This window comes from Mercenaria mercenaria, chromosome 10 (genome assembly GCF_021730395.1).
Source record: "Mercenaria mercenaria strain notata chromosome 10, MADL_Memer_1, whole genome shotgun sequence".
Classification (NCBI taxonomy): Eukaryota; Metazoa; Mollusca; class Bivalvia; order Venerida; family Veneridae; genus Mercenaria; species Mercenaria mercenaria.
The window spans coordinates 49,552,549-49,575,105 of NC_069370.1; the positions used below are offsets into that span (position 1 = coordinate 49,552,549).

The 22,557-nt window shown below is 36.3% G+C and overlaps 1 protein-coding gene across 2 annotated transcripts; it reads left to right on the plus strand.

The window, feature by feature from the left end:
• Positions 1-2,514: 2,514 nt before the first annotated feature.
• On the plus strand, positions 2,515-22,258 carry LOC128559917 (kinesin-like protein KIF13A). 2 transcript variants are annotated; one of them, XM_053553050.1, is made up of 7 exons: positions 2,515-2,856; positions 4,482-4,535; positions 5,038-5,190; positions 10,089-10,166; positions 11,267-11,290; positions 19,513-19,545; positions 21,517-22,258. In XM_053553050.1, exons 1-7 carry the CDS (start codon positions 2,587-2,589, stop codon positions 21,586-21,588), a joined length of 684 nt encoding a protein of 227 aa, XP_053409025.1. In that variant the 5' UTR covers positions 2,515-2,586; the 3' UTR covers positions 21,589-22,258. The 2 variants fall into 2 exon arrangements, with proteins under 2 accessions (XP_053409025.1, XP_053409026.1); XM_053553051.1 differs by lacking the exon at positions 11,267-11,290.
• The last annotated feature ends 299 nt before the right edge of the window (positions 22,259-22,557 follow it).

Here is a 22,557-nt window from a genome sequence, read left to right on the forward strand (position 1 = left end):
GTGACTGAATCTAATACAAATCCAACAAATGATACTTTTTGTGTAGGAATAAGAACCGATTTTTCTTTATGTATTGTGAACCCTAGACTGTCAACTAATGTAAGTGTGTCATTTATATTTTCCTTGCATTCATTGTAAGTATTGGCTTGTAGAAGGCTGTCATCAATATAAATGACATTTGAATGACCACATTTTCTTAAATTAGAAAAAACTGGTTTCAAGATTTTTGTAAAATATCTTGGTGCACTGGATAATCCGTTTGGTAAACAAGTAAACTGGTAACATTTGCCTTTAAAAAGAAACCTTAAGTATTTCCTGTGATCTTTATGCACTGGCACTGTATAATATGCTTGACGAAGGTCAATACTAGCAAACCAAACATTTTTCTTTATCATAGTCAGTGCTGTCTTTAGTGTTTCCATTTTGAAATGATGCTTTGTCACAAATTCATTCAGCTTTTTGAGATTTAAAATTAGCCTGTATGAACCATCTTTTTTAGGTCTTATAAAGATATTTGAAAGAACTTGATCTGGCGATTGGTCAACCAACTCAATGACAGATTGTCCAAGGAGCTTTTTAACTTGTTCTTCAATAATTAGCTCTTCAGTCTGATTAAAGTTAATTGCATGTGCTGGAGGTAACAATTTTGATGCTTCATTGCAGTCAAATTCAAGTTTATACCCATGTTTTACAATGTCAAGTACCCATTTGTCTGAAGTGATTTCATACCAGTATTTTCTGTTATTTGAAATATTTCCGGCTTTAAACAAATCATAGGAATTTTTTAATTATTTTTGTAAGACATTACTTACATCTAGTTCTTTGAGTTTCGGCCCTGCTGTTTGGGTTTGAAGTGACTCTTCTGATGCAGGGCCTGTTTCGGTAAAAAATCCCCTTGTTGATGGTACTGGCGCTTTGCCGAGGAAGGCCCATATGGCTGTCTTGGTGCATGATGGGGTCTAAAATACTCTTTCTTTTGGAGTTTTTGACCAGTATTTTCGTACGTTCGTTTTCTGTCTTTCCTGTTATTCCCCGCCAGCTCTTTACCAATTTTTCTCATTTCATTGATATTTTTCATTCTCTCTGGCAAGTTGTCTCCTAAAAAATTTTTTGTAAGTTCAGTTTGAGGTTGACAGAATTTGCCAAATTCATCTTTGAGTCCGTGCTTTATCATTTTTCTTCGAACGTTTGTGATGTCTCTATGTGCAAATGTCAGAAGTTCTAGACACTCGTAGGCTTTATTAAACCATTCTGTGCTTTCTTCTGATTTACTTTCTAGGAGTGAATTCATCAATTGTAGCAGCCAGAGGAACCATTGCCTTGCCAGTATATTGCTGTGATGTTTGGTAAACACAGTCTTGAATACGAAATCGTTTTGCCAGGATATTGTCATTCCACAATTCCTCGTTAATTTTAGGAGGTGCTAAGCTTTCACAATTTTCAGGGTATTTATGAGTTCCACAAAGTTTTTTACCCTTCTCAACATCAAAATTATTTTGAATCGATTTCTCGAGCATGGTTGCTAGGCAGCTGTTAATAGCAGGTCCCCGATTTTCCGTTCCTCCGAGATCGTCGGTGATAATTTTTAGCTTGTTTAGTTTTTCATTACATACCGGATGCGACCATCATAATCACCGTGAGAAACTGCATGGCTTGTTTGGTCACGTGACGTGTCATCTGGTTGGGAGAATTGGTCATTATCGCTCTTCTCGTCACTTTCCAACGACGGTATTACAGCGTCATTTGTTACGATAGTTGAAGATGATCCTGATTGTTGGTTCTGATGGATCGAGTCTATTTTTTGATTTAGACTACTAAGAATGTCTAAGATTTCTTTTGTTTGCTTTTCATTGTTTTCGACACGTTTGAAGAGCGATTGGTATGCTGCAGTTTTTCCCTTGGATTTTCCCACGCTTTGCTGGTCTGCCATTGGTTGACCGGTACATGTGACCTTGTTGTCATCTCACAGGCTCTCGTCAAGACCAAGATATGCGCGTTCAGGGCATTTTCCCGCGCCTTGCGTCTGTTTCATTGGTTGGTTAGTCCATGTGACTTTGTTATGATCTCGGAGAGTCTCGCCTTGACCGTTAAGTGCGCCCTCCATGCTTGACTGCTCCGAGACAAGGAAAACACAGTTTCACCATGTTTTGATGGAAAATCATCGTCCACAAAATAAATAACGTTCTGTTCGGACGCAAAATGTCCGTCAAAAACTACGGCACCATGTGTGCTCGAACTGGTTTCATCGTTTCCTTGAGAAACACCAGCCATGTTCAAAGATCGGCTTCAAACAAAAGTCCGACTTCACAGTTCAGTGTCAGAAAAAACTTCTTTAATAAGCATGTGTCAAAGTTCAAAATAGTTTCCGAACATTTTCCATTAACAATCCGTGTAAAATTTTTTAAATCCCGAGCTTTTTAACTATTTCCAACATTTGATTATCTAATTTAGAAATTTATAGTCCAAGTACGTCCACTACATCCGAAGGTCAATTTTGTTCTGAGGCTTATCAGCATCCATGGTCATGTGTTCATCTAATATAATTCCAATTGGCCACTTAGCATAATAGAATTGGCAGAAAACCTGATGTGTATACAACTATATATAAACAACAACTTTGTATTAATTTCAGGTGTGTGCTATATTGCTTCTTGGGATTCTTCAGTCCATGACTCGGCAAACCTGAATCGTATAACAGGAGCAGATAACCGTGTGTATTTGATACTCAAGGTGGTGTTGCGGCTAAGTCACCCTGCTTACATGGAAGTTGTGCTGCGTAAACGTATCTGTGTGAACGTTAAACATCGTAACATGAGTCTGACAGACAAACTGAAGAAAAAGATGTGGTATGGAGGGGTAAGTCCAATAAACAACTATTTCACAACTTTAGAAAAAAGAAAAAGGGGTGTTAACTTTTATATCAGAAAGCTACTATTTGTTAAATACAACCCACTGATTTTACTCCTTTTAGCTTCTTTGGGTGTCTTTTTCCTAGACTTAAAGTTCCAATGCTGCATTTATATCTAGCATGCAATAGGAATATTCCAATTTCGATAGAATCCTACAAGTAAATACTGAAACACAGTTGCTATTGAGGACAGGCACAATGAAAGGAAGAAAGATTAGGACTATTTATTTTTGGCCTACTTGTGACCAGCATAGGCTTACATTTGATTTGGTAGCAATCAGCCTATAATGGAGGTTTATATACATACATATATTCATAAACCTGAAAGATATATTTCAGAAATGTAACACCAGTAATGACTATATTTAAATGTAGTCAAACATGTATATTAAGACCAGACTTGAGATAGTCAAAAACTGATAATGACAAAGTTGTCTTTGTTTACCAAGAATCTTTTTGATGTAGGTTATAGAACGATTTTAAATCTTTAAAAAGTAGTAGTAATGTAAATTATCATAATATTGATCATGATCTTTAATTGTACATTGATGCTTTGGTTTGATAACCCTTACAGAAGAAAAAGGCCTGCCGCGTACCCTTGCTGTGTACATACAGCGTATATGATGCATACATGATGTGTACTGAAATCAAGGGCTTTAAATAGTACACAGGATATACACCGCACATACACCGATAGTACGTTTGTAGTACACTTTTGACATGCAAATGAGCTCTGCCGCATACTTGCTGCGTACATGCTGTGGACTACATAGTACACAGGATGTACGCTGGAGGAATTTAGTATGCGGGAAATAGTACGCAGGCTTAAGTAGGCTTTTCAATTATCCAAGTTAGAAAGCTCCAGGATTAATTCAAAATGAAAAAGAATATATTTTTACACTGCATGCAAGGTGCAGCTCAGAAATCACTAAGATGTAAGCTTCACAAATGAACATTGCAAATAGTTTGGCAAATTTTCATTGTTCAGAATACCGGAAATCTGAACTATTCTATGCTATTAAGATAAAAGTTACTCGGAAATCAAGTTCTTGCTTCCAAAAAGAAAAAAATGTACAAATCCTTCCTGCATGAAGTGTACTTCAGACTTTTACCTAAAAAAAATCAAAGTATAAACACCAAAGGAAAATGAACAAGTCCCTCCCGCATATATGAAGTTTACTTCAGACTTTAACTTATAAAAAAAAAAATAAGTATAAATGCCAAAAGAAATTGTACAAGTCTTTCCCGCGTATATGAAGTGTACTGCACAAATTTCAAAGTATCTGCGGTGTACATGCAGTGTACTATTTTCTTGTACAAGTCCCTCCTGCGTACATGCAGTGTACTCCTTAAATTTTCAGAGTCTGTGCTGCGTACTTGAAGTGTACTAGTGACCTCCTGCGTACATGCTGTGTACTCGTCGAAATAGTACGCGGCATGTACGCGGCATGCGGTGTATGTAAAATGTACTCCTCTGGCGTACTACTGTGTTCGCGGCATATACACAGCAAATACGCAGCATGTACGCCACAGAGGCTTGCTTCTGTAAGGGAATTGTTCTTGTTTCTTCCAGGAAAGCCTACATGCGAGCGGTGTCACTTTTGATGTTGTCTCAAACATTCCAAAGGTAATCTTATACTGGCAGAACTTTACTTAGCTCCAGCACTATCTCATTTATTGATAAGCTGGTGGGTTTAGTCTATCATCATGGTCTGTTTGGAGGAAAAAATATGTTTAGTGTAATGGCTGCAAACTTTATTAACCCACTGCCTCAGCTGTTGAAATATACAGTAAGTCATTAGAGCTATTTTTAAATCCACATTTAAAATGGGAAGTTTGAAACCAATTTTGTACTAGATACAGTCAGACTTCATTCGCTCAAACTAAACGGGGCCAGCAAAATTTTTGGTAGTTTGAGCCATCAAACAAAAGTACATTGCATAGGGATTTGGACGGGACCTGACAATGAATTTAAGAGAAGGGTGGTGTTTGAATTAATCCACATCAAATGAACAAAATTTGACTGTAGTAAGTTGATTGGCAGTACTTAGTATTCAGTATATTTGAATCAAACTGTTGATAGAATACTGTGAACTGTTAAACCAAATTTGCCTGCAAATTATTTCCAGGCATCTGAAGACTTAGAGCACATGGAAAGTCTTGCACAGATGGCCGCATCACAGAATGAAGTGAGTGCCGCTGACGGGGAGACGTATATAGAGAAGTACATCAAGGGCGTGTCTGCAGTAGAGAGTATACTCACTCTGGATAGGCTGAGACAGGTCAGTAATCTTGAGTCAAAGGTCATAAAACTGAGGACCTTCCTGATGGGGCAAAGATCATAAAACTGTTGACCTTCATGATTGGGTCGAAGGTCATAAAATTTTTATGCCAGTGAAACAAAGAGGGAAGTCAAACATTATAAGATTCTTTCACAAGTTGAATTTCCTGGACTCGAGGTCAACTGTCCAGGCAGTAACGAGGCTCTGCCTAGTTACCGCATAAACAGGATATTCCCGTCTGCAGCTAAACCAGTAATAGAATCTTTTTCTTGCATACCATATTCAAGAAATAGTAATAATAATAATAAAATCAATCGAACAGCTTTCTTTTTAGAACTATCCTAAATCCTTGTCTGGTATGCAGGAATGTATATTCTGCTTTAAACAACAGATGATGCATGTACCAGTGAGAGAACATTATGATACCAGTTAAGATGTCAGAGGGCCATATAATTATTTCAATTCATTACTACTCGGATGAATAAAGTTTAGCGTTATGTTGACATACGATGTGTTCCTCAATAATTAAGATTATTTCTTACTTTGACATCGTGCGCACACAATTTTTATGAGTTTACTTACCTAACCTATGTATGTCAGGTTAGGATACACCAGAAAGTAAAATACCATATTCAACCGCCTCGGTAGCCTAGTGGTAGTGCGCCCGCTTCGAGTGCGGGAGGTCGTGGGTTCGATCCCCGGCTGCGTCATACCAAAGACGTAAAAAGTGGTACTAGCAGCATTAAGGGGATAGTGTTAGGACTGGTCAGCCCAGTGTCAGTATAATGTGACTGGGTGGGGTATCATGCCACGTGTCTACGGCGTAATATTCCAGTGAGGCAGCACTATAAAGTTGGGCATTGTGCTCACTGCTACAAGTAGACACCGTCATTTATATGACTGAAAAATTGTTGAAAAAGACATTAAACCCGAACACACAAAATACCATATTCTGCTTCTCTTTTTCAACTTTGTATATTTTACCACACACAGAGTGAAATAATATGAGTTTGGCGGTCAGATTCTTGACTGGACGATTTGTCACATGTTTTCGCCACTTCACCTATGCAGTCAAGACAGTCATATGTGACCTTTAGCTGGAACTTTGAAAAAAGTTCACATGTCACAGACTTGAAATACAGTCTCAAAATATGAATAGCTTCAAATTTATATGAAGCTTACCTGCATATTGTACATCTAGAATGTTAAACCATGCTTAACTATGATAAAACAAGAGATCACAGAGTGATCTTGGCGCCCACCAATGTGCCATTTTTGAGTGTTCCAAATTTCAAGACTTATTGACTAGCTCAAGGTCAAATTTCATTTCCGTAACAACACTGTGCATGTGGTCCAAATTCGAAAGCTGTAGCTTGAGAAATGTGAAAGTAGGTCACTAGATCAATTTCAAGGACAAAGTTCTTTGTACACTAAACTATGCATGTGCATCAAGTTTGAAGGCTGTAGTTTGAGAAATTTGAAAGTAGATCACTAGGTCAATCTTAAGATCAAAGTTTATTTAGGTACACAAAACTATGCAAGTGGTCCAAATTTGAAGGCTGTAGCTTGAGAAATGTGAAAGTAGGTCACTAGGTCAAAATCAAGGTCAAATTTCACTTCAGAAAACAAATCTATGCATGTGGTCCAAATTTGAAGCCTGTATCTTCAAAAATGTAAAAGAAGGTCACTAGGTCAATGTCAAGTCAAAGTTTGTTTTGGTACACAATCCTATGCATGTGGTCCAAATTTGAAGCCTGTAGCTACAGAAATGTGAAAGTAGGTCACTAGGTCAATCTTAAGGTCAAAGTTCATTTCGGTACACAAAACTATGCAAGTGGTCCAAATTTGAAGGCTGTAGCTTGTGAAATGTGAAAGTAGGTCAATAGGTCAAAATCAAGGTCAAATTTTATTTCTGAATACAGAACTATGCATGTGGTCCAAATTTGAAGCCTGTACCTTCAAAAATGTGAAAGTAGGTCACTAGGTCAATGTAAAGGTCAAAGTTTGTTTTGGTACACAAAACCACGTATGTCGTCCAAATTTGAAGGCTGTAGCTTGAGAAATGTGAAAGTAGGTCACTAGGTCAAAATCAAGGTCAAATTTTATTTCGGAATACAGAACTATGCATGTGGTCCAAATTTGAAGCCTGTACCTTCAAAAATGTGAAAGTAGGTCACTAGGTCAATGTAAAAGTCAAAGTTTGTTTCAGTACATAAAACCATGCATGTGGTCCAAATTTGAAGGCTGTAGCTTGAGAAATGTGAAAGTAGGTCACTGGGTCAAAATCAAGGTCAAATTTTATTTCGGAACTTGAAAATATGCATGTGGTCCAAATTTGAAGCCTGTACCTTCAAAAATGTGAAAGTAGGTCACTAGGTCAATGTCAAGATCAAAGTTCTTTTCAGTGCACAAAACTATGCATGTGGTCCAAATTTGAAGGTTGTAGCTACAGAAATGTGAAAGTAGGTCACTAGGTCAAAATCAAGGTGAACTCGTGTCAAGGTTCATCTTGCCACTCAAAACCATACATGTTGTCCAAATTTGAATGTTGTAGGTTATTGACAAGAAGTTCTTAAAAGCTTTTCCCAATATAAGTCTATATGAACCATGTGACCCCCATGGCGAGGCCATATTTGACCCTAGGGGGATAATTTTAACAAACTTGGTAGAGAACCACTAGATTATGCTACATTACAAATATCAAAGCCCTAGGCTTTGTGTTTTGGATAAGCAGATTTTCAAAGTGTTTCCCTATATAAGTCTATGTAAACCATGTGACCCTCGGGGCGGAGCCATATTTGACCCTAGGGGGATAATTTGAACAATCTTAGTAGAAGACCACTACATGATGTCACATACAAAATATCAAAGCCCTAGGCTCTGTGGTTTTGGACAAGAGGTTTTTCAAAGTTTTTCCCTATATAAGTCTATATAAACCATGTGACCCCCGGGGTGGGGCTATATTAGACCCCAGGGAAATAATTTGAATCATCTTGGTAGAGGACCACTAGATGATGCTTCATACCAAATAGCAAAGCCCTAGGCTCTGTGGTTTTGGACAAGAAGATTTTCAAAGTTTTTCCCTATATAAATCTATGTAAATTATAGAAATAAACAAAGGGCCATAATAAAAAATTGTTGAACCAGTCTGATTTTCAGGGGGACACAACTAGGGTACCAATACATCATTCTGACAAAGTTTGGTCAAAATCCCGCTGGTAGTTTCTGAGGAGATGCGATAACGAGAAATTGTTAACGGAAGGACGGACGGACGGACGGACGGAAGGACGATGGACCACGGGCGCAGAGTGATTTCAATAGCCCACCATCTGATGATGGTGGGCTAAAAACTGATAATTTTATAATAATATATATTTAAAAATGATATATAAAAATAATCATTATCCTCTGTTTGCTGTTAACTGTGAAGGTGCCAAGTACAAAAAAGGGGACAAAGACATTAATATATATTGTTCTGTAATGTCAGCAAGAGGTGGCATGTGTAATTACAGACTGGTAATAAATATCAGTATAGATATTTAGTTATCGGGGAATGCTTTGATCAAGCTTCTCTTTGTACGGAATATACTCTTACAGAGATATAACAATCATTCCCATATTGTCCCCCATCATATTTATCGAAAAACAGCTAGCAAGAAATATGACGATAGTCGAACTCAGTTATTCCTCTTAACAAAAGGATCTTCAGAACAATATTATATGGCAAAGGGACCAACTCTTTTGTCATTTAATACCGACAGACAGTATTACTTCCAGACAGGAAAAGTACAATAACTTTCTGTGTCAGACGTGGAGTCATTTAATTCAAGATATTTATATAGGAAATTGCGTTGGCCGTAATGAATCATGGTTGTTTAAGTCTGAGAGTCTTTTTATATCTGAGGGAGTGGGGTGGAGGGTGTCACCCATATGGCCTAGTCTGTAATCACAAATTCAAGGGGTTAGAGGGGTCACTCGTACGGTCTAGTCTGTAATCATACAGTGTTATTTTAGCTAAATTTAATTCAATAAAAACAACCTCTTTCTGTTTTCTTAAGTTCAAAATAATGTAAATACATCATGGATCTGTCTAATCGAAAAAATCTGAATGTCTCCTTAAACTATTTTCATTCAGACATGAAGAAAACATTTTAGGTAGTTTGTAAAAACATTTTTGTCGAGCCCACTTGCGGTGGGCTCGATATAGTCGTCACTTTCGGCGGGTTGGTGTATGTGTGTCTGTGCATCCGTCGGATTTTGTCCAGACCATAACTTTGACCAATCTTGTTTATATTTGGCATGAATGTACCTCAATGAGAAGGCGTGTTGTGTGCTAACCCCATGTTCTTGTTTCAAAGATCAAGGTCACAGTTGGAGGTTAAAGGTCAAATTGAAGTTTGTCCGGACCATAACTTTGACATGCATAGGCCAATCTTGTTTATATTTGGCATGAATTTTAACCTCAATGGGAAGGAGTGTCGTGCACAAATTCCATGTTCCTATCTCAAAGGTCAAGGTCACAGTTGGAGGTCAAAGGTCATATTGAAGTTTGTCCGGCCATTTCTTCTTCATGCATGGTTGGATTTTGATGTAACCTTGCATGAAGATTCACTATTATGAAATGAGAGTTCCATGCACAAGAACCAGGTCCCTAGGTCTAAGGTCAAGGTCACATTTAGAGGCCAAAGGTGCTGGCGGGCTCCACATTCTGCCCTTTGGCACGCAGAATGTATTTCTAGTAGAAAAAAGTAGACAAGAAGCTATGTGTTGAAAAAAACTGACATAATTCTTTCTTCAATGCAAATTGAAAGCAAGCGTAGAAAGCAACAAATAACTATTCCAAAGTGTGGCATGCATACCCCGCTACTTAATAAATTTGATCATCTTTCATTTTTCAGGAGGTAGCTGTGAAAGAATTAATGGCCAAGCAAGGGCAGTCACTCCGTAAAACCACAAGTGTTCCAAATATACACCAGGTATAAAATTTGTAAAAAGCTGTTTTGGGTGTAATATTTAAAAAATAAACAAAAAGTTAAAATCTGAATTTGCAGCTTATCTTAGGAGAAAGAAGGGAGGGAAACTTAGACTTTTAGGGCTTTCTCTAGGTTGTCGAAAAAAAAATGAGCGGCGCCATGAGAAAACCAACATAGTAGCTTTGTGACCAGCATGGATCAAGACCAGCCTGCGCATCCGCGCAGTCTGGTCAGGATCCATGCTGTTCGCTAACAGTTTCTCTAATTCCAATAGGCTTTGAAAGCTTACAGCATGGATCCTGACCAGACTGCTGGATCCATGCTGGTCGCAAAGGCACTATGTTGGTTTTCTCATGGTGTGGCTCAAATACCTTTTTACTGAAGCAGTATTTCAGAAATTAAAAATTGAGACCAATTGTCTGCATTTATAAAGTTGCTTCTTTACAGTATATGACACAGGATCTCTGATAGAGCTGTCAGTTGAAACAACATATGAGCCATGCCATGAGAAAACCAACATAATGCATTTGCGACCAGCATGGATCCAGACCAGCCTGCGCATCCACGCAGTCTGGTCAGGATCCTTGCTGTTTGCTTTCAAAGCCTATTGGAATTAGAGAATCCGTTAGCGAACAGCGTGGATCCTGACCAGACTGCGCGGATGCGCAGGCTGGTCTGGATCCATGCTGGTCGCAAACGGACTATGTTGGTTTTCTCATGGCACGGCTCAAATGTGCTTGTTAGTGTACTAAATGTTAGTAAAATGTTACTTTATGAGGGCTTTTTCCGCTTGAATGCTTTATTAGCTAAGTGTAGGAGAAAAAACTTTTTCTACTCATTGTGATATAGGTAGACAAAATCACCTTTTTGAATTTTGTATTTCGTGCAAAATAACTTATTTTATAGTTCACCAGTTGTAAACTTAATAATTTATTGAACTTCGAAATTTCATGATATTTGTAAAACCGTAATGAGGTGATTTTGTCCACTAATGTAACAGAGAAGGGTATATAGTGGACAGGGGATTTAATTGTACTTCACTCAGAAATCATTCATAAAAAGTGAATGTTACAAAACACAAAAGTATGGATTGTCTTATTCAGTATCCATGGTTACGAAAAACAGAGGTAAGATTTCTCAATGTATTAATTGAGGCTAGTCTTCTTGTGAGAAGTGCTGTGAAAAGTTAGCTCACTTAAATTGATCATAATACAGTCACAAATATGTATAATCAGTCACAGTTTGAAAATGAAGTGTGAAAAATTAACTTTTGGTTTGAAGTGTGATTTTAAAATCTTGAATTTCACTGTGATGTGCTAATACAGAAAATTACTATCACACTATGCAGTCGGGTATTTCTACCTGTTTGTCTTTTCTTCATGCTTTTTAGAATGCTATTGGTGATTTTCTCATTGTAAAAAGTACCATGTTCGAGAAATAGCATCTTATCTTCAGTAATTCATGAATCCCAATGCACCCTTTTGTTTTTGAGCTTGCTTTGAAAAAAGTTGTTTTAAATGGCAAGGTAGAGAGTCAGTGAGCCCTTTATATTCGCTCAAATAATGTATATACATTAACTTTAGAGAAAGGGATTAATCCCTTACAGAAGCAAGACTCTGTGACGTACATGCTGCGTATTTGCTGTGTATATGCCGCGAACACAGTAGTACGCCAGAGGAGTACATTTTACATACACCGCATGCCGCGTACATGCCGCGTACTATTTCGACGAGTACACAGCATGTACGCAGGAGGTCACTAGTACACTTCAAGTACGCAGCACAGACTCTGAAAATTTAAGGAGTACACTGCATGTACGCAGGAGGGACTTGTACAAGAAAATAGTACACTGCATGTACACCGCAGATACTTTGAAATTTGTGCAGTACACTTCATATACGCGGGAAAGACTTGTACAATTTCTTTTGGCATTTATACTTATTTTTTTTTTATAAGTTAAAGTCTGAAGTAAACTTCATATATGCGGGAGGGACTTGTTCATTTTCCTTTGGTGTTTATACTTTGAATTTTTTTAGGTAAAAGTCTGAAGTACACTTCATGCAGGAAGGATTTGTACATTTTTTTTTTTTTTTTTTGGAAGCAAGAATTTGATATCCGAGTAACTTTTATCTTAATAGCATAGAATAGTTCAGATTTCCGGTATTCTGAACAATGAAAATTTGCCAAACTATTTGCAATGTTCATTTGTGAAGCTTACATCTTAGTGATTTCTGAGCTGCACCTTGCATGCAGTGTAAAAATATATTCTTTTTCATTTTGAATTAATCCTGGAGCTTTCTAACTTGGATAATTGAAAAGCCTTGTTTAAACTTCGTTGCATTACATTTTGTAATACATGAAATAATTACCAAGATAATGCCTCAACAGCGCCCGAATGAAAAGAATTAATAGCTCTCACTGTTATTTGAATGCTCTTAAGCAAAACACCATTCTATCATGTTTTATAAAGGCTTTAATGCTCATTATGTTAACTCATTAAGGCCTCACCAAATTAAAAAGTTGTTCATCGGATTTGCCGCTCGTATATTTTCAGAACGTTTTTGGCTAATTGTGCTCGCCCCATTGGAAAAAAATCAATCCAAAATTTTTTGGTGCGCTACTTTTTACGGACGTAAAAGTGTATAAATGCTTATATAATTCCAGTCCTAGATTGTTCTCAGATGGATTTTAATCAAAATAAATACATACTACACACACATCGTCTATAATAAATCATAACACTTATATTTAGTTGCATTAAAGTTGTTTCCCTTTGATGCAGTTACACCATTTTCTTCAAATGTTTACCATGCTACAAAAATTGATTTATTTCATTGAAAAGTGGACGAAGAAAAGCATACTAATTTATTTGATAACATCAATCTACGTTATTTTGGTAAGGGTAAATACTTATTGATGCATGTCACTTACCTTTTTTCTGTTTTTTTCAGTCCAAATGATCAGCATTTGCATACAGTGCTTTAGGGTATAGTGGATTTTAGGGTATAGAGGATAGATTGATAAATTTTATATTAGTCTGCCAATATCTGAGGAAAATGTGACTTCTGATGGCATTTTTTGTTAATGCTCGGATATTATCATAAAACTGTTCCTTAGGATCAAACATGAAATTTAAAAGGGGCTGTCGCCTTATAGGGTTCCTCATTACAGTATAATGGGGTCAAAGGTCAAATGAGTGCATTTACAGATAAACTATACCGCTGTTCACTAGTTTTATTTTCATATAAACATCTAAATTGGTTTAAATATGTTTTTCAACGCCCTTTCGTATTTTGTAAATAAAACGGATGATAATATTATATATATATATATATATATAATATATATATTATATAGAATAATATATATCTAGGAAAAGTGGCATACGAAGGCTAAGTGTGTTATACTTGACATGTTTGCCAATCTATATGTGGATCAATGGCAAAAATATTTTTGGTACTGTCGTATCCAAGGGTTATTTAAATGTAATTTCAAGGTCACAGACATGTCAAGGTCAAAAAAGAACTTTTGAAAATGACTTCTAAGGTACTAAAGGAAGCAAAATAGTGCATTTATTAATAATAAACTCAACAAGTTTTCTAACTCCACACCTGTTTTTTTCTTTTATCGCCAAATTTTAACTGATTTGAATGATGTTCTACACAATGTTTAATGATTATTTTATTATAATAAAGCATAAAAACGATCATAGCCTGAATTATATTCATCTAACCGTAAGGGTAACAATAAGGTAACCCTTAAGTTAAAAGTCACATAATTAGTAAATTCACCACAGCAGAAATTCAAAGTATCATATTCTGAATGTTCAAGTATCTTTAGTTCAAATGAAACATCTGTCAATATTTTCAATATGAACATGTTAATTTTATATCAGGTTTGTGATGTCATTAATGACACCAATTAATGACAAAATTGTTTAATACTGCAGGTGGCAGTACTTGCCACATAGAGACCAGCACCAAGTTGCATCCATTCTGTGACGTTTTATTTTTAGGTTACCTTATTTGAACTGTCATGGCTCAAAGAATGTACGCAGAGTTGATATCGCTGTTATGTTTATTCAACTGAACTGGTCATTAAACATGTGTTCAAATCTGTCAAAAATTGGCAGATATAAAAACAAAAGTCAGGTAGCAGTAAAATTTGAATTTAAGCTTTTAACTGACTAGCAAAAGATTATTTACATATTGTACACCTTTTGATAAATGTGTGCGAAAGGGAAAATATGGTTGGTTTGAGGAGAAAGGCTACAACGAAAATGAATCACATATAAATATATATAAAAATTCTCACATAAACAGTTAAAATCACTTTACTGTCATGTATACAACCATGTATTTTAGCTCAATAAGGAGAGCGCAGATCTAAGGGTCGCGGGGTCGTGAGTTTGATTCCCAGGAGAGGTGTATGTTCTCCATGATGATTTGATAATAGACATTGTCAGGAGTAATTTCGTCCTCCACTTCTGAATCATATGGAAAAGTTGGCAGTTACTTCCTGGGAAAAGGCTAATACTTGAAAAGACTCCAGCAACACTGATTAGGTTAATTGACCGCCGTTACATGACTGAAATACTGTTGAAAGTAACACTTACATATATGGAATGCTTCTCCAGCTCCTAAAGAAATGATTTCAATACTGGTGATAATTCAATATATGATATATATTTATGTTAATTTGTCCACGCTTTGATTGTTAAATAGGACCATTTTATAGGAATAACTGAAATACTGGTCACAATATAGGTGTACACAGAACATGTACGGTAATAAACAAAACAGAACAGATCTGTAGGAATTCAACTTGTTACTCTGTACACCATGTCTTTGATTTGCTGTAATTTTTTTCCTTTTTTACTATCGGTCAGACATTTATCATCATATTTTATTTATTTGTAATTTGATAAAGTAGAACATTTCAAGAACTATCAACGAAGCTCTTAATGCGAAACTTGCATTATATTATTCTGAAAATTCAGCACGCTATTTCTTTTTCGAATCTTATAATTTTTGGCTTTGCTTCCACACTCTCACCTCCTGTTCAAAACAAAAGTTGAAAACGAATCAGATCATAACAATTTACACATCTGACACTTGGATTCAGACAGGATGTCCTTGATTACATTGTGAAAAGAAAGCTAGTATCTTGACACTGAAACATTAGTCATTCATATGTTTAACAAATTAAAATGTAAAAATAAAGATATAAACACATCAGAAAGGTTGCTTTAGATTTATTATAATAGTAACATTAAGGCAGATTCAGTGAAATATTGAAGATATACCTTTCGATATCTTCATGATTACTGACAGATGATGGTTCAGCTAATCAAAATGATGAATTATGGTGGTTCGATAGTACTTAAGAGATATACAATGTGTAAAAATAACTTTCTTCATGATGAGAAGACTGAGCATGAAGAAGAGATTTGAAATTCAAAACTATGGATTTATAATAAACAAATACTGTCGTTGAATATGTCAGACTAAGACGTCTATAGCTTGTGCTCACATTTGTTTCATTATAAACATCAGATTCCTTTGTGATACATTGGTAAGTTTGCTCAACCCGGTTCTATCACCAACCAAATACTCGGAAATCTAAAGGCGTTGTAACAGGCAAACAAACATGCTTACCCACAGTCATAAAGATAATACTAATAATATTCGATATACTTTCAAATTCACTGACAATTATTAAGCCTTTTTGAGTATGACATTGATAGAACCAACATAAACAAACACTGGTAGTTATAAAATTGTAGATATTGAAAACACTTGAAGAGTGGTTACCAGTCCTTATAATAGCCTAATGTTAATGTGCAAAGAAATATTTTTAAGCTGATTCAAAAATATGAAGAGTACCATTTTCATTCTAATGGAATGAAAATAAAAACAACATAACATTTGCGGTTATCTAATATCTAAATTCAAACTTTGATATCGCTTAATTTTTGTACATAGATGGTATTTCTAAACGCCCACACATTCCTGAAATTACTACAGCACATGCTATCTCACAAACAGACTTAATCAAACGGAGATTGCTATTTTACGTCCTTGAGTTCTATGCTTCCGAAAGAATCGTAAGATCTGTCAATAGTTATTACAGTCAAACTATGTTCTCTAGTGCTCGACGGGACAAGCAAAATGTGTTCGAGATATCAGTAGTACAAGCCAGCGTGAAGTACACATTATATGGACCTGACGACGAGTTCGAGCCAAGAGTAGTAAGCGAATAATCCTAATTCGAGCAAACGAAGTTTAACTGTACCTGTCTTATAATACACGCCATAGAATTTTTCTACCTGTACTGTCCATACAATCATACAGGCAATCAAATAACCTTTTTAAAAAGTGTTAGCCTGAAAATGGAAGTTTTAGAATATCAAACATGAAAAAGATAGCTTTTGTAAATGAACAAAATATCAGAGCGTACGAAAAAATAAGCATTTTATAGAAATAACTTTAGTCGTTTTGAATTTTGCCAGTCTCAAATGCAATACATCTACACGAACTAATTTATTTACTTCTCAAATTCATAATTATCACCGAAAATTTACAAGTTTATATTAAAAGGTAGCAAAAATGGCCAAAATCTGACGTTTATAACAAAAATGCACTTATTGACCTTTGACCTTGTGCTGTGACCTTACTATGACCCTTAGAAGGCGACAGCCCCCCTGAAACTTTTCCATTATTAACAAAATATGCCATCAAAGGCAATTTCTAGGCCACTTTTCTGGATATATAGGCAGACTATATTTAGACTTTAATTATTGTATAAATTTTCATATCATTCTTTTACTGGCATGTAAACAGACATTCTGACATACATTTTAAATATTTGCTTGTTGTGTTATTTTTCATATGTCATCAAATGTAAAATAAAGCTATCCCCTATAGACTAAATCAGTGTATATGTAAAAAAACGTCAGTGAATGAAAAGTATTTGATAGAAATTTAAAAAGCTGAATGTTTTTGAAAAGAGAATATATTATTATTCTGATTTATAGTAGAGAAATCTTGGAAAGTTTGTCAAGATGTGGATTTCAAACTAATAATGGAAAAAATGCCCAAAGCTATCCTGTACGCCCTAAATCAGCGCATATGTAAACAGTGGCTTGGAGGGAAAAAACACATGAATTTCTATTATGAATGTTTTAAGAAGAATAGATGTTTTCTGTCTAATATACTGAAAAAAAAACTACTATTTTCATTTCTTTGAACTGGAATGCAGGAAAAATTAGTTAGCTATCCGTTATACCCTAAAGCACTGTACGAAAGTTGGTGGGGTAAGGAATTTACATTATCACAGCAGTTTCGCCACAAGAGTACACATCATGTATGCAGCAGGAGTACACAGCATGTACGCCGCAGGACTCGGGCCAGGAGTACACAGCATGTACGCTGCAGGAGTACACAGCATGTACGCCCCAGGAGTACACAGCATGTACGCCGCAGGGGTAGTACACCGCAGGCTCATTTGCATGTTAAAAGTGTATGTGCTGCGTACATGCTGCGTACTATTTCCCGCATACTAAATTCCTCCAGCGTACATCCTGTGTACTATGTAGTCCACAGCATGTACGCAGCAAGTAGTACGCGGCAGAGCTCATTTGCATGTCAAAAGTGTACTACAAACGTACTATCGGTGTATGTGCGGTGTATATCCTGTGTACTGTTTAAAGCCCTTGATTTCAGTACACATCATGTATGCATCATATACGCTGTATGTACACAGCAAGAGTACGCAGCAGGCCTTTTTCTTTTGTAAGGGTTTTCACAAACCATTAGCTAGGTCAGGTTAATATAGATTTAATAATTTTTAATTCACTGCTTTTTGCTGCTAAAGTAGTGAACTTAATGATTAAAATAGTAAAAGAAGTCAAATGATAAATTTGTTTTGGACCAGTGAAAAATATCAAGTTGATGGTAGATTTTACTGTGGCAGGTCTCGTATAATTTTCACTTTTGTGACTTCAGGCTACAGAATGTTTACTGCTTTCATCTTTTGCTTCTCAATCTAAGTTTGTGAATAAACATATCGCTTCTTATTTAAAATGTTCTGAAAGACTCTCCACATACTATTATACTTAATAAGGCACTCATTGAAAAGTGCTTGGACCAGACTAAATTTGAGATGCGCCATGAGAAAACCAACATAGTGGCTTTGCGACCAGCATGGATCCAGACCAGCCTGCGCATCCGTGCAGTCTGGTCAGGATCCATGCTGTTCGCTAATGGTTTCTCTAATTGCAATAGGCTTTGAAAGCAGACAGCATGGATCCTGACCAGACTGCACAGATGCGCAGATCCATGCTGGTTTCAAATGCACTATGTTGGTTTTCTCATGATTGTGTTTTCTATGGTAAACTTGCGACTGCTCAGAAAGTATATTTGAAATTGCCTATTTTTAGCTAAACTTTTCAAAGAATAAAGAGGGTTACCGGGTATTTTACTTGTTCCAACATCAGTGATCTTCCGGTTGAGGTTTTATGGCAAGTTTGTCATTTTCACTATATCTTCTTAACTACTGCCCTATTATCCTTAAAATCTTGCGTAAGGATTGGTGTTTGCAAGGGACAGACATCATTTGGTGTTTGGTACCCCAAAAGTGAAGGTCACTGGGGTCAGATTTTGTAACAGTGCTGGACAGTTTTGTGTCACACATTATAAATTTCTCTGTATCTAAAACAGTAGTACAGTAATTCTATTGCATTTTCTTTTATCTCTCATTTTCACTTGAAGTCTCTCTTTGCAAACTTTTTTGATTAGTCAAGCAAACTGTCCTTCTGGCAGCTCTTTCTATTTTATCTAATTACTAATTTTTGCAAGTACTTTTAGGAAATTTTGAAATGTCTCAAATTTCTTTTGCTTTAAAGTCTACTTTCTTCCAACCTTCTGAAAACTTCAGCTCCTCCTTTTTCTAAGAAGTGCAGTTGAAAACCAGACGGACAAACTCCATATCTCTTAACGTGAATTTGTGTCATGAAAGTTCCTGCTTTAATGTGCAGTTTGCATATGAGCCGTGCCATGAGAAAACCAACATAGTGGGTTTGCGACCAGCATGGATCTAGACCAGCCTGCGCATCTGCGCAGTCTGGTCAGGATCCATGCTGTTCGCTTTTAAAGCCTATTGGAATTGGAGAAACTGTTAGCGAACAGCATGGATCCTGACCAGACTGCGCGGATGCGCAGGCTGGTCTGGATCCATGCTGGTCGCAAACCCACTATGTTGGTTTTCTCATGGTATGGCTCAATTGTAGAATAGAAAGGATAGCTTTGTATATGGCTAATGACGCTCTGTTTGTATTCTATTTCCACAGTTCATGACTACACCACCAAGATTAGAGGAGAGGGTATGTAGATTGCTTAGCATTTTAGAATATAGGAACGCTGCGCTAAGAGTTTAAGTAAATCTTCAATTATATTTTCTATCCATACTTATTCTGTAACATAAAAGATTGAAAGATTTTTATCAAGTTACGGGCTCATTTGAAACTTAAAGGTCTGATCACTTACACTTATTTATGATCTGTAAGTATGTTAGATTTTCACAAGAGGTATTTTTAAGATAAGATTTTTCTGTCCTGGTTGCCCAGCCAATTAAAAGATTTAGCATAAGTATAAATTTGGTAAGTATATTTTGTCTTAAAAATTGTATGAAGGTAAGAACAATAGTATTACAGTTGACAATTATTTGCATTGACAATTATATGTGAAGTTGAAATTCATTAGATATGCACCGCCTAGTGGTAGAGCGCCCGCTTGAGTGCAGGAGGTCGTGGATTTCGATCCCTGGCTGCGTCATACCAAAGACGTAAAAAATGGTACTAGTAGCTTCCTTGCTTAGCGCTCAGCATTAAGAGGATAGTGCTAGGACTGGTCATCCCGGTGTCAGTATAATGTGACCGGATGGGGTATCATGTCACATGTCTACGGTATGATATTCCAGTGAGGCACATTATAAATTTGGGCATTTTGCTCACTGCTACAAGTAGACATCGTCGTTTATATGACAGAAAAATTGTTGAAAAAGACATTTAACCCAAACACACACTCTCATTAGATATGCAAGTTTATGAAATTATTATTACTTCCCTTTTGCCCATCTTTGATGGAAATAAAGGATCTTTGAAGCCACATGCAGTTATACATTTTTTTATGCCCCCGAAGGGAGGCATATAGTTTTTGAACCGTCTGTCAGTCTGTCGGTCTGTCCGCAATTTTCGTGTCCGGTCCATATCTTTGTCATCGATGGATGGATTTTCAAATAACTTGGCATGAATGTGTACCACAGTAAGACGACGTGTCGCGCGCAAGACCCAGGTCCTTAGCTCAAAGGTCAAGGTCACACTTAGACATTAAAGGATAGTGCATTGATGGGGTGTCTGGTCCATATCTTTGTCATCGATGGATGGATTTTCAAATAACTTGGCATGAATGTGTACCACAGTAAGATGACGTGTCGCGCGCAAGACCCAGGTCCGTAGGTCAAAGGTCAAGGTCACACTTAGACATTAAAGGATAGTGCATTGATGGGCGTGTCCGGTCCATATCTTTGTCATCCATGGATGGATTTTCAAATAACTTGGCATGAATGTGTACCACAGTAAGACGATGTGTCGCGCGCAAGACCCAGGTCCGTAGCTCAAAGGTCAAGGTCACACTTAGAAGTTAAAGGTCATTTTTCATGATAGTGCATTGATGGGCGTGTCCGGTCCATATCTTTGTCATTCATGCATGGATTTTAAAATAACTACGCATGAATGTGTGACACAATAAGACGACGTGTCGCGCGCAAGACCCAGCTCCATAGGTCGAAGGTCCTAAACTCTAACATCGGCCATAACTACTCATTCAAAGTGCCATCGGGGGCATATGTCACCCTATGGAGACAGCTCTTGTTTTTTACCTCATAGTGTTGAAATATTCTTACATCTGTCAAATGGGAAATGTAAAACTAAAAGTTATATTAAAATGAAAAGAAATAGTCAGTCTCTTAAATATTGTCATTTTAAAAGGGAGGTAATTACAACAGTTTATAAAAGTCAGTAAAGCTTATTTACATTTCATCTTGTAACTGAAGCACAAAAATCTGCAAATTCATCACAATTTCACATTGAAAAGTATTCACAGAAATCAGCAAATTTGTCATGAATTTACATTGCAAGTCTTTCACATTTCAGATCTTTCACATTGCAAATCTCTCACAGATCATATTACAAAAGCCTACAAATTCATCATGGTCAAGATTCTATAATTTTTTTTATGAAAACATTTGAATATTTGTATCTGAAAAATAAAGTTTTGCACACTTTGTATTTCAGATGAGATTTGAGAGTATACAGGACCTGTCCATGCATGATACAAGCTTACGAACAGGAACAGCAGGTGAATAGCTCCATATTACTTCAATAAATATTCTGTATGCTATGAATATGTAACTTGTATGGGATTTCTTATCCATTTTAGTAATGTCTTGGTCTGAGCTTATAAAACTTGAAGTTTGAAGACCAGTCCAGAAACTCTGTCTTCTGATTGGCTGTTTTCGAGTACAGAATTGACCAATGACATTGTTGCATTGTTAGACTGGTCTCAAAACAGAGTTTTATACCCTTAGAGTGTTGACATAGTTTTCATGAAATTCTTCGGTAGTGGTATACTTCATTAAATGTTGGGATGACGGATATGTGTTTACAGCACAAACACGTTTCATTAGTCGTCATAATTTTAGTTTCTTTAAAGTATATTCACTCCAAAGGCAGAGTTTTCCTTGGACCACAAGACAAATATGGAAATGGCTGTCCTTGTTTACACAAGTCATATGCATTTTAAGTCATGTTAACACTTGGAAAGCATCGTCAAATATTCTGTTCTTTCAATTAGTCAATTTGAGATTTATAACTTCAAAAGAATTCAACATTCAAAAGAATGCAACATTATATCAGTTATAAAACATTGTCAACAAGGAAGAAAAAATCAAAATATATGTTAATAATCTTCATTGGAGTATAAAATACATTGGATGTATTTAAAGTATGCATAAAGGCCTTGGTCCTGCACTCCCTTTTAACACATATGAAACTTACTATACTGTTAATCATTTCTTAAATAAGTGAAACTCTCTCTAGTTTGAAGTTTGGAATTATATATAACTCATGAAAATGGTAAAAGCACTTATTACATACAATGGTACCGGAAACGTCAATATTTTTCCATACACTGATGCCTGATTTTTGGTGGCTGCTGCCACCAGTGTCAAAAAGAATACTCCGTTTGAGAAATCATGTCAGTTCTTAAGACCATCCTAACAACACAACCAAAAATAGTTCCACACTTTCCAGGTAAACAATTATCTACACAACATG

Bases quoted from the DNA above. Each gene is read 5' to 3' on its own strand.
- LOC128559917 (XM_053553050.1), top strand. From the start codon at position 2,587: ATGTGTATACAACTATATATAAACAACAACTTTGTATTAATTTCAGGT. The intron at 4,536-5,037 runs GTAATCTTATAC...AATTATTTCCAG, and splicing joins TTGTCTCAAACATTCCAAAG to GCATCTGAAGACTTAGAGCA. The intron at 11,291-19,512 runs GTAAGATTTCTC...CTATTTCCACAG, and splicing joins CATGGTTACGAAAAACAGAG to TTCATGACTACACCACCAAG.